Source organism: Electrona antarctica (assembly GCF_951216825.1).
Source record: "Electrona antarctica genome assembly, chromosome: 16".
Taxonomy (NCBI): Eukaryota; Metazoa; Chordata; class Actinopteri; order Myctophiformes; family Myctophidae; genus Electrona; species Electrona antarctica.
In genome coordinates this window covers 26,356,778-26,370,301 of record NC_136797.1, presented here as the reverse complement: position 1 = coordinate 26,370,301, position 13,524 = coordinate 26,356,778, and the positions used below count along the sequence as shown (strand labels likewise).

At 42.3% G+C, this 13,524-nt stretch overlaps 1 protein-coding gene across 1 annotated transcript in view; it reads right to left on the bottom strand.

Annotated features, from left to right (window-relative positions):
* The window catches only part of LOC306940080 (uncharacterized protein), a 132,428-nt gene that overhangs the window by 53,345 nt on the left and 65,559 nt on the right, over positions 1–13,524 (bottom strand). Inside the window, exons 10-14 of the mRNA XM_079525044.1 lie at positions 13,413–13,457; positions 11,282–11,335; positions 10,022–10,066; positions 6,162–6,215; positions 4,112–4,156 (exon numbers count right to left, since the gene is read on the bottom strand). Of these exons, the coding sequence (XP_079381170.1) occupies positions 4,112–4,156; positions 6,162–6,215; positions 10,022–10,066; positions 11,282–11,335; positions 13,413–13,457 (243 nt within the window). The remainder of the gene's footprint in view (positions 1–4,111; positions 4,157–6,161; positions 6,216–10,021; positions 10,067–11,281; positions 11,336–13,412; positions 13,458–13,524) is intronic.

The window sequence follows — 13,524 nt, the reverse complement described above, 5'->3', positions numbered from 1 at the left end:
ACAACACTACATATCACCCTGATGCCAGGAGAGGAGATAAACAACACTACATATCACCCTGATGCCAGGAGAGGAGATAAACAACACTACATATCACCCTGATGCCAGGAGAGGAGATAAACAACACTACATATCACCCTGATGCCAGGAGAGGAGATAAACAACACTACATATCACCCTGATGCCAAGAGAGGAGATAAACAACACTACATATCACCCTGATGCCAGGAGAGGAGATAAACAACACTACATATCACCCTGATGCCAGGAGAGGAGATAAACAACACTACATATCACCCTGATGCCAAGAGAGGAGATAAACAACACTACATATCACCCTGATGCCAGGAGAGGAGATAAACAACACTACATATCACCCTGATGCCAAGAGAGGAGATAAACAACACTACATATCACCCTGATGCCAGGAGAGGAGATAAACAACACTACATATCACCCTGATGCCAAGAGAGGAGATAAACAACACTACATATCACCCTGATGCCAGGAGAGGAGATAAACAACAATAGGTTACATCTCTCTGAGATATAATCACGTGTGCACAAACTACACACACTGGGTCAGTGTTGACTAATAATACCATGACAAAAAAAAGTTTGTCGACTACCTTTTTTCACTGACGAGAACTAAATGGAAACTAAATGAAAACTAAGCTATGATGACTAAAACTAAGACTAAATATATTGACAATTGTGTCAACAAATAAAAAATAATAGAATAGAATGTTAGGAAGGGACTAGTGGACAAGACTAGTGGACAAGAGATCCAGTATAAGTAGTTGTACACTTGGTTGCTGCGACGCGTAGTAAGCTTGTAGATCGGCTATTTTCAGCAAGTGTAAAATCAGTCATTACGACGGCATCAAGGCCCGCCAAAATACATTTTAGTCGACTAAATCAACTGTAGAATTTGCCAACTAAAATCTTATGATATTTAGTCGACTAAAACTAGACTAACACTAAAACATTCCAGGTGACTAAATTGTGACTAAATGAAAACTATTCAAGAGACTATGACTATTTAACTAAAATCAAAAGTTGCTGTCAAAATCAACACGGCACTGGGCTCAGTGCTTTCACACAGACACGCATGCACACATGCTTCGCAAGCATGCACACAAACATGATGCTGAGCGCAAGCTTGCACACACGCACGTGAGCAAGCACTCGCCACGCACGCACACACATACACAGAAACAGCAACTCTCAGTCCATGTTTGCATTTCATCCACGCAGCTGTCATATCGGATACAGTCCAGAATAATGAATATTTATCCCATTTAAGCCTGACGTCAAAATTAAAAAACAATCTTCTAAATCATGACAGTTTTTACAGTATACCAGTGGTGCTCAAACTATTTCATGTCAAATACCCCAAAATGATATGTAATTGGCCACTGACCCCCATCTGAAAATATGTTGTTAGAGGGAATCCCCAGATGCAAAGATTTGATCGCTCTGAAAGAATTTGCGCCACATTTTAAAAAAATAGCAGATCTACAAGCTTGTAGCGTGGCACTCTGTGCCGCGCTATGAGCTTGTAGATCTGCTATTTTTTAGCTTAAGTATAACATAATGCTTAAAACACCAAAAGGGGTTCCCGTTTTGAATGGGTTATACTAAGGAGTGGATACAGTAGTAGATGGCTATGGTAGCCAAGTGTCTGGAGTCAATTCAGTTGCACAGATTATCTGTCGTGAATCGAATGCCTAAGCGCTCGCAGTAACACATGGCATCACTGACAGCCGTAGCACGGAGTAGGAAAGTAAGGAGTTACAGGGAGTAGGCTCAGTGAAAAGGCATATAATATGCAATAATGCGCGCATTTTTATATCCTCAAAGAGCATGCTGTCAATGCAAAAAAATACATTTTAGCTTTAAATCACTTTCAGCCTGCCAGCCCTATATGGCTATGTAATTATAGATTAAAGTTAAAAAAAAATAAAAAAATAAAAAAAACTTTTCAAAAGAAAAAACGTAAACAATGAATTAAATTGTAAAACGAAATGTCAGAGATAGCAACAATAGCAGAGCTACATGCTCTGCATGTGAGCCTGTAGATGTGTTATTGTTGTACTGTATATAGGTCTTAAGTGGTTAAGACTGGATTAAACTGGATGGCCATTCCTGTAGTGCCACCATTAGGGAACTTGCTGAGTGCGTTCATGCTCACTGAAAAAATGAAATTAAACTATTCAAGTGACTCCCATGACCTATGCTCTGATTTCTAGCACCACCTTCAGGTTAAAATATCACCTTTAACAGATTTTGGTGACCCTGTGACTTCTCCGCTAGTGCCAGTGGCGACCTCTATGGGCTGTTCGCTTTTAGAATAGTGTTGTTAGTACATGAGAGAGAATACTGGGAAACCAAACAACAGTCATCTCTATCTACTGTAAAACCAGACTAACACCAACGAGTCTTGATGAATTTATTTATTGGGCAGAATGTGTGAAGTAACTGTTGTTATTCTTGTTGTTGAGTAAGCAAACAAGTTTTAAACCAATCTTGACCACTGACCAATATGCATGGTCTGTCTGTCTGTCTGTCTGTCTGTCTGTCTGTCTGTCTGTCTGTCTGCCTGCCTGCCTGCCTGCCTGCCAGCCTGCCAGCCTGCCAGCCTGCCTCCCGCCCGCCCGCCCGCCTGCCCGCCTGCCTGCCTGCCTGCCTGCGTGCCTGCGTGCCTGCGTGCCTGCCTGCCTACCTGCCTACGACAGTATGACACTGTAGCCAGGCTGTCACTGAAGACATACAGAGCACATCAGACCACTGAACTGTGCACAGACTCTAGGTCGAGGCATGTCCGTCCCTCTACTGTAGCTAGTAGCTCATATATTTTTATCCCTGGAATACGGCTCAGTGCTGTTGTTCTCTATCCCAAGTCCCGACACAGTGGACATGGAGGGAACCCAGAGAGAGCACAGCTGCAATCAGGTCCCAATTACAGGCCTGCCACCACCACTGGTGGCCGAGAATAGAGGAAGGAGTGGTCCGGGATGATGGGGAAAGATGGGACATGACGGGAGAAAACAGCGACACGTTATAATCAGATGCCATTATGCGGTTGCTGGGCTGAGCAATTAGAGAGACATTCTAGAAAGACACCCGCCATCTCCTCGTTAAGCACTGCTGATTGACGCTCGCGAGATAATTTATAGAACGCTGTCAAGTGATGAAGCGGGAGGGACTTCTTGAGCAGCTTCTCTGTCTGCAGGCAGGAAGTGGATGTCCTCATCCTCCCTGATGGACATGTTTCAAAACACATCCTCTGCTTTTGCAGCCAAGTTTTCACATTTTCAGGGTAGAAATAAGCCATGGGACTTTGATTAGCAGCACGGCAGAAACATTTAGCATTTACACTTTAAGCTGATCAGAATATAGTTGCCAGAGTTAATTTCCTACCCAGTTTAACCAGTCAAGCCCTATATTTTATACTTCGGCTATTCGAAAAATAGCCGAATAGTTGCAACTTTTAAAGACAAAAATGTCCAAAATAGGGATGACAAGGTTAAGCAATACGTAGTAATATTTTGTGAGTAATTGTCTTAGAATGATCCCTGTGTGTGAATGTTTGGGTTAAATGTATATTACAATGAGATGCTTTAAAACAGTGGTTTTCAACGCTTTTCATATCAAAGTCCTTTATACATTTGGCATTTGAGCCACAGACCATTTGATGAGATTTATCCTCTCAAAACGTAGAATATTTTGTTGTCGTAATTGACGTTGGTACCATAGGAGAGATAACAGGCATGCAAACGTTGATCAACATAACAATTCTTCTACATTCTCTAATTGTTAAGTAATGCAGATGTTAAGTAATGCAGTTGTTTAACAAGAATTTACTCTTGAGACCGTCAAATGAAACTAAATGGACCCATAAGGGTCCATTTTGTTTAAATGTATGCTCGGAAGAGTTAAAGATCTAATAAGGGTCCATTTGGTTACCAACTCTATCATTTAACTGGGGACCACCTGGAACCCCCTCAAGGACCACTGGTTGAAAACCACCGCTTTAAAACATGGAGCAGCACAGGGGTTACAACCACCACCACCCAGCATATTTAACACAGAAACTCTCCTATACTCACAATAAGTCCAAGAACTCCGCTAGGACCAGGGGCTCCGAGCTCACCCTAGGAGAGAGATGAAGAGAGGAAGGACTTGCTAGAGTTATTGGCTCTTTTTTAAACAAACATGGACAGAAGAGTGGTTCAGTGTTCATCCGAGCTTATAAGAGGGGGCTGTGTGTGCGCGTGTGTGTGTGTGTGTGTGTGTGTGTGTGTGTGTGTGTGTGTGTGTGTGTGTGTGTGTGTGTGTGTGTGTGTGTGTGTGTGTGTGTGTGTGTGTGTGTGTGTGTGTGTGTGTGTGGTGCAGGTGGGAGGGGACTTGAGCCCACTGTCCTGCTGTGTGCCCACCAGCAGACATAAAATGTGTCTGTGTGAGAGAGTCAGAGTGAGAGAGACAAATAGAGGGAGAGAGAACAAGAGAGAGAGAGAGAGAGAGAGAGAGAGAGAGAGAGAGAGAGAGAGAGAGAGAGAGAGAGAGAGAGAGAGAGAGAGCAGCAACAGGGGCGGTCTCAAACTAAACTAAAATTGTTAAATCATATACGCAGTGTTATTCAGTGGTGTGTGTGATACATTTTGCACGAACCTGAACTCTGGACTAGCAAGAAAGACTATATTACAGTAGCTTGCCTTGCAGAGGCAGTTACTGTGTGCATAGTTTGGATTCATGAGCCTCAATCACTGAACTCTGAAACACGTTTAGATGAGTCCACTTGTTGATGTCTGTTGCTTCATTTAAAAAACATTCAACTGTTCCTTAATGACACGCTGGGATTGAAATTTAGTTTTTAATTTAAGTTTACCGAATCATCAATGGGCTAACAAGCTAACAGATCTGTTGGCCTAGTATTGAGACGTGCGTGCGTGCGTGCGTGCGTGCGTGCGTGCGTGCGTGCGTGCATATTTGTGTGGCCAATTTCACGAGGGTTCAATTGTAAACGGTCTGAGGCATGGCCAAATAACGTTACTCTTTATTCTGCAGGTTTTGAAACACCACGCCAATTACACTTCAGCAGTAAAGCTGGTCTGGCAGTCTTAAAAAAACTTCAAACACAACTGAAGAACAGAGCCAACACAGTAAAATCCTCAGCACTCATTTATCCATTTGTAACTTTAAGAGCGTACAAATGTAACTAAACGGCCCCGTATTGGACCCTTACGGGTCCATTTGGTTACATCTGTACACTCTCAGAGTACAATTAAACACTGAGGATTTACTATGAACCAAGTTGACTCACAGATGTGTTTCCCAGCAGCAGAATTGCCCGTGTAGGAAATTCCCAGTGTGTAAAACATCAGGGGAGTGTCTCTCTTCTCTGGAGCATGTTTACCGAGCATGCCACAAATTACCGCCAGGCCCACAAAATTCTGCATCGTTTCAAGTTTCCAATGTAGAGTATTTCCTAAGAGCGATGATGTAAATGGGCACAGTCACATTTCGTTTCTCCCATTGAGGCCTTAAGCTTCATTGGAAGCCGAATATATTGCATTGTATGGTTTTGCATTGTATTGTATGTTTTTTTTTTTTAAACGTCATATCATCGATCATCAGGCAACGCACGACAAATATTCAACTAAAAAACGATGATGCATCGTGTCGAAGGCAAGTGCGTAATCTAAGAAACAATTTGTATAATCACTCTGTATAACTAATTGTCCTTTGCATTCCATAAATACGTCTTTATATTTTTTGTTAGATGTTATTTTTACATCTAAGAGATCGTTTGTCCGTTAGCAACCTTAGGTGTAAAGGGCATCACGGAATAACATGAAACATTCAGGAAAGGAATAAAATAAAATAAAAAAACGTATATCCTGATTGAACAAATAGGAAGGCCTGCAGCATTTACACATAGAATTATTTTGCTCTGGTGCAGCAACATCGTGTCAGTCATTGTTAAACTCCATAAATCTCTGCGAGCCTGTAAACATCTGTGAGCATGCGTGACGTGTGTGTGTGTGTGTGTGTGTGTGTGTGTGTGTGTGTGTGTGTGTGTGTGTGTGTGTGTGTGTGTGTGTGTGTGTGTGTGTGTGTGTGTGTGCTCTCGCACGTGCGCGTGTGTGTGTGACATACTGGGTCCCCATCTGGTCCAGGAGGTCCTCTCTCCCCGAAGTCACCTGGAAACCCCTGAAAAGAGACATAGTGGCTTTTATATCCAATTCCCCACTGTCCTGGGACAGCTAGACCCCCCCCCCTCCCATACACACACACCTGCCCCAGAGACACTTAAAAACACTGTTTCATTCTTCTGTAACCAGTGGTGGAAGTACATTTACTTAAGTACTGTACAGTTTTTAGGTATTTTGTACTTTACTTGAGTATGTCAAATGTTCTGTACTTTTACTTCTACTCCACCACATCTCAGAGCCAAAAGTTTTACTTTGAATCAACTACAACAATTTGAAAACTTTAGTTACTAGTTACTTTGGAGATTTAAATTTTGATTAGAAAACATACATTAACCACGTCAGCCCTATATATATGCATTTTGGCCATTCGTAAAATAGCCGATCTACAAAGCGATGCGACGCATTGTGAGCTTGTAGGCATTGTGAGCAATTTAAAAAAAATGTTGTACACATTTTGAACTCGAGGTCACATTCGGCAATAATGAGTACATTTACTTTTAGTACTTTCAGTACATTTTGATGCCGACACTTTTACTTGAGTACATTTTGAATACTGGACTTCTACTTGTAACGGAGTACATCTACATTATTGCAGAATTTATACTTTCACTTTATGCTTTTACGTGAAGCATTTGAGTACTTTCACCACCACTGTGTTTAACTTCATGTGTACATGACTGTGTGAATACTGTTTGCCAATCAACCAATCAGTTGGATTGGGGGCAAGTTACACTGTCTAGTCATGCCGCGGGGGTGTACTTGTACATCAAGTTACACTGTCTAGTCATGCCGCGGGGGTGTACTTGTACATCAAGTTACACTGTCTAGTCATGCCGCGGGGGTGTACTTGTACATCAAGTTACACTGTCTAGTCATGCCACGGGGGTGTACTTGTACATCAAGTTACACTGTCTAGTCATGCCGTGGGGGTGTACTTGTACATCAAGTTACACTGTCTAGTCATGCCGCGGGGGTGTACTTGTACATCAAGCCGCCCTCACGAAACAGGAGATAGGCAGGCTACTTACTTTATACTTCTTATACTCCATTACCACAGTCACACTGCTGCTAAAGTACAGTATGTGCTGTCTTTACTTGCAAGAGTCAATAGTTGTATTATTATTATATGTATATATTTTTCCACACACTCTTTTACACCTGAAAACTTGTGTAAAGTTGAAGAAGTTGAACAGTTCGGCAGAATGGATATTCTGTTGTATTACAGTTGAATCAGCCTCCAGTAGTTTGAACTGTGAGGTTTATTGCATGAGTGTTTTTATGTTTTAATAAAATGTTATGTTTTAATAAAATGCAATTCCATAGGGTGCAGTCACACCAAACTTTGATTCTGCCTTAGTATGACACAGAAGATTCTGCTAAACTAAAAACAAACAAACAAACTAAACAGAATCAAAGTTGGTGTGACCGCACGTACCCTTACAGCACAAAAGTGAATAGCGTTCTTATAAATTGTCAAGTTGTCAATATTCTGCAAGCCAGAAAATCTCGCAACATTTACTGGGCACAAGATCTCACACTTGTACTACACAGGCCCAGCTGTGCACAGAAATTACACACATTTCACTGTGTGAAATATAATTGTACACATCAAGTCATTTGAAATATGTACACATTTGGTAAATAATTGTTCTGTTATGAGCATTAATTAGCGGTAATGTAGTAGCAGCACTGGGTGTGGACAGTAAATGGTTGTATTTAGTCTGACTATGAACAGTTAGGACTGAAACTTCAAAATAAAATGACCGAAAACGCCATTGCACCCCCACTTTAAGAGCATCTTCTAAATCTAAATGCCTACATTGTAAATTGTATTCTGCTAAAGGTTATAAGGACTGCTTATTTTAATTATTTTTTATTCTCCCTTCATTTAATTTTAAACAATCCGTAGCAATAAGTATGTTAAATCTATAGAGGATTAAGAAGTGAGTAGCAAATCAAGTGGCAAAGTGAGTTTAACGTCATTTAATGCAATCAGATAGGACTTTTCTTTTTGGATGTATGGGCTGTCAAGGCCAGAAAGTCGTTTTATGCCCGCATAACTTCCAGGTATGATGATGATGTCACGCGCATAACCTCTAAATAACTAGCACATCTGCGTATGGAGGTGGTCTCCATACGCTTCCATTGAGACATATTAGATCCTAGTGTTGGGTAGGACGTGCACACACATGCACAATACACCACTCTTCTAGATGGTTCAGCCTCTACAGAGCTAAAACAGTCTCATTAGACAACACAGAATTATTTTGGGTCTCAAGCTGATAAGGTTTTAGATGTTTATATTGTGAAGTGTCTGGCTGTGGAGGCAGCTTTGTTTGTCTTTGTCTGTCATCTTCTCTGTGTCCTGGAGGACGAGAGGGAAGGAGGAGTCTTCAGAAGACAGGTCCTGGGATAAGTATGATGATTTCCCTGGTGCCTGCAGCTATCAGCTGCCCCTGGGCTTGAAAGAAAAGACCTCACGAATGCTATGAGGTCAACCACACTATACTGCTGTTACCACTGTGAGCTAGTGTGGAGGTAAACAGAAGCTTACGCCATCATTTTGGCCATATTGGAAGACTTTTCAAATGGCCAAAATGTATACAGGGCTGAAGTGCTTAATGAATATGTTTCGTAATAATAATCTAAAAAGTAACTAAAAACTAAAGTTTTCAAATACTGAATATACTGAATGCTAATATATTCCTGTGAGATGTACAGTAGTGGAGTAGAAGTAAAAGTATTGGAAATTGGAATTACTCAAGTAAAGTACAAATACCTCAAAAATGCACTTACAGTACTTAAGCAAAATGTACTTAGCTACTTTCCACCACTGCCGTCTAGCACACAGAACAGGACCTGACTATGGCTCTGGTTACATCCCACATGTCAACATAGGCAGCTATAGCAGGACCTACAATGAACCCTTCCATTACGTACACCATAGAGAGACTGGATAAGGGTGCCAACGATGGCATTAGAACTTAAAGGTTTCATGACGTTCATTTTCAATTATTCTTATTTTTCCGTTTTTCTTTTAGCTTTTATGACCTCAATTACACCCACCCACACAACCTGAACTTTGAACATGCAGTGGATTTTCTGTGGCCTGGGGTTTTCTCTGTGTGTTCTAAAGCCTTTTGAGCTGCAATGAAAACAAGCAAAATCCCTCAACACTGACATCTGCTGGGCAAATTCTTATGTTTGTGGATTTTTTTGTGGACTCTTACCTCACGGTCCACAGGCAAATCAGAGCACTTGTTTGAGCCAGAAACCCCCCAGACCACAGAAAATCTACTGAATGTTAAAAGTTCAGGTTTTGTGGGTGCAATTGAGCTCAGAAAACAAAAACTTTGAGGATATACAATGTTTGTTTGGAGCAATGTTTGTGCTATCCCCTCAAATTAGAATAAAGTTAGGAACTTGCACGTCTTACATACAGGTTATGCACTGTATACAGTGTATACAGTGCATAACCTGTATGTAAGACGTGCAAGTAACCTGCTACCTATAATAATTTTGATGCTCCAAACAAACATTGTATATCCTCAAAATCCATAGACTTGGCTGGCAAATGGTTTGCATCATAACTGCTGTAAACAAACAATAAAAAGCCCATAGACTTGGATAGCATATGACGAAATCTTCAAAAGCCATGCATTGGCGGGTCTAGCACCCCTCAAAAACCATGCACGCACGCACGCGCGCACGCACGCACGCACGCACGCACGCACGCACGCACAAAGGACAATTCATTATAGTAGAAAAGGATTATCTATAAAGTATGTTGAGACAAAACTTTACCGGCCTACCCATCGTGCCCCTCTTCCCTGGTTCTCCGGCAATGCCCTGAAAATGAAATGATAGACAAAGAGAAGAGAATGGAAATGAAATGATAGACAAAGAGGGAGAACATGAAAATGAAATGATAGACAAAGAGGGAGAACATGAAAATGAAATGATAGACAAAGAGAGAGAACATGAAAATGAAATGATAGACAAAGAGAGAGAGAGCAGAATGCAGACATGGCAACAAAAAAAAAGAGAAGAAGACAGCAAACAGGGGGAAGAGACAGGGAAAGAGAAAGGCAGACAGAGGGATCTTATGTCATCCAAGTCATCCAAATCGTCACGCACTTCTCCACCACATAACAAAATGAATGAAAATAAAACAACAACAACAGCACACACCATTAAAAACTCAGAACCTTCAGCCTTTGTTGGCTCTCGCTTTAACAGATGGGAGAACCATCTGATGGCAGCCTATCCAACATTCTCTCATTCTGAGAGGTTTATTGCTTTTTTCACATATCTGTTAAACAAACACCCATTTCCCCTGGAAGAGAGAGAGACTCTGGCTCTTGCATGCAGCCAGGGTATACTGTTTGACAAATGTAGCCTAACTGTGTGGGTACTGCTGCACGTATTATTTTTATTTTTAATATTGTTTTTGTACATACTACACATTTAATAGTCTTCTTCAAGATTTACGTTTGTTTTCGTTCATGTTTGCTTTGGCAACGTGAGCGCATGTTAGATCATGCCAATAAAGCCAATTTGAATTGAATCTAGCTGGCCGAGGTACTGTATGACAGTGGTTCTCAAAGTGCAGTTCCGGGGACCCCTCAGGGGTCCTCAAAGGGGTTCCAGGGGGTCCCCAGCTAAATAATAAGTTAGGGACCAAGTAGACCCTTACAGGTTCTGTAACTCTGAGAGTGTACAAATGGAACCAAATGAACCCGTAAAGGGTCCGTATGGCCTAATGCCTGCCAAGCTGGGTTCCTTGAAATGAAAACATCTGAGAATCCCTGCTGTATATGAGCCATCTAGCTCGCTGGCTGGGAAAGGTCCTCTGGGTACAGCCTGCCTCACACTGACGTAACTCCTCTGGCACTAGTCAGAAGTAGGGTAATGGCTGCATGTTTTACAGGCAGGAAGCGTTGAGGAGTTCAGGCAGTTCAAACACTTCAGGGGACTCCCCTTTAAGACTCGACACCTTACACAGCAGTGGCGTCTCAAGACAGATATCCTGATAGGTATGACGTATTAAGTATAGTCACTCACTCTTTCACCATCAGGTCCAGGTAGGCCAAAAAGCCCTGGGATTCCAATGAAACCCTGTGGGGGGGGGAAGGTGATAAAAAGACAAATGAGAGAAAGGGAACATGAAATGCAAGAAGTACAATCTAATTGGACAGCAGAGGAGGTTCCATTCTCTTTGTGATGATTTATATATTGACACAGAAGGATGGGAAGCAGAGAGAGAGAGAGAGAGAGAAGAGAGACAGTGGATGAACATGACTCAATTCCAGGCCTAAGAGTTTACTAAGGCTTTGTTCAGACTGCAGGCAAACCTGATTTGTTTCTGAGATCTGATCATTATGACCGTCCACCACTTATCAGATCATATTAGTCTATTCAGACATCGTCCACCTCTCTGCTGTGGTAAAGCGGTAATGCTTAACGCACATAGTACACTCAGCCACACAATGGTGTCGCTTGCCAGAAAGAGCCAAGCTCCCATCGTAGAGCTTTTAGATCTGCTGTTTTCGCCAAGCGACACCGCCATACGACAAATCAGTGTCAAGAGTGTGAAGACCGAGACACTTTCTCACTTGACAAAACCAAACTGATTACATTCTGGATAAGCCGAAAAATCTGATTTGGGCTGCCAGTCTGAACATAGCCTAAGCCACTATCTCTGGGCACAATCCCATTGGTATTCATGGCGATCTCAAAGGGTGTGTGTCCAGCGAGGATGGATGGGGGGGTGCGGTGCGGTGCGTCCAGCGTGGATGATGGGGGTGGGCTTCCATGGAGAAAGTGTATATGCCCATGGACTGCATGGTGCGGGCTTCCACGATGTAGTCCAAGGGCACATACCCTCACACCAGGGATCTCTGAAGAGGGCAAAGACATCTCACTGGACTGTGGGCGCACGGATACACAGCTGGAAACGACAACAACGAGAACAACAAGCACAGCAAAAAACAACAACAAATACACACACAGTGGGCTATATGGTGAGAGTGGGTCTGTGGTGGGCCTCCGATGAGACGCTTTGCTCTAAGCACAACAATCACTGGAGAAGAGATGAGAACAGTTGCTATGGACAGGAAGCTTTGTGGCTGACAGAGACAGGAGGGAGAGGGGGTGAGAGAGAGAGAGAGAGAGAGAGAGAGAGAGAGAGAGAGAGAGAGAGGACTAGCGGGGCCTCATACAGAGCTTAAACAGGAAATTCCAGCATGTGGGGGCAGGGAAGGGTTTGGTGCAGCAAGCGGGGGCACTGATAAAGAATCTTTATTGGAACGCAACATAAAAATCACTGTTTGTGCCAGTGTGCGTGCGTGTGTGTGTGTGTGTGTGTGTGTGTGTGTGTGTGTGTGTGTGTGTGTGTGTGTGTGTGTTTGTGTGCCTAAAGGGTGTGTGTTTGTATGCGAAGGCGTGTCAACAGTTACAGTTTTTTCACTTACAGGCTGTATACAGTGACACAAGTGTTTACACGGTGCTGCCGGGGTCCTAAGTTTAGCATTCTAATAGTAGTTACGCGCGCCGATGGAATGCGTGTATACATGTCTTTCTAGTAAATGTGTCTGTGTGTGTTTATGCAGGTGGCAACGGCGTCTTATTAAAAGTGTTTATGAAAATACATTATGTGCGTAAAGGACAAAGTGCTGTATTGTGTACAGTATGCGTACCAGTGTGTACTGTATGTGTGTACGTGTACACTGTACACACATGTATACGTGAGCATGCCTTTGGCCAGTATGCAACAAGATAACTGAAAAATACGTAGATTTTGTGTAGTGTAGTGATGAATAGAGCCGAGGATAGTATAGTATGTATAAACTTGTTTATAGTATTTTATATAGTATGAGCTAGAACTCATATTTAAAAGACATGTTTACACATAATTCATGCTTCGTCATACGATGGTCTCGCATCTAGCGCGCAATGTGCTTATAGATGGGCCATTTCTGGCGGGAAACACCATCGTAGGACAAAGTATAAAGCAGGCGTTAAGTCACACGGGAGGTCAACAGATCAGCAGTGTTGATTTTGTCGACTAAAACTATGACGAAAAATGTCTGTCGACTACCTTTTTTCATCGACGGAAACTAAATGGAAACAAAATGAAAATTTGCTGTCAAAATCAACACTGCAAACTAGAAGGGAAGAAAGTCAGTTCACCTACCCGAGCACCTTTGGGCCCCATGGGTCCTACTGGCCCTGGTAAACCCTGGAAAAAACAACACAAAACAAAAAACAGAAACAGCAGTTCAGTGGTTTAACATTGGTGATGTGGA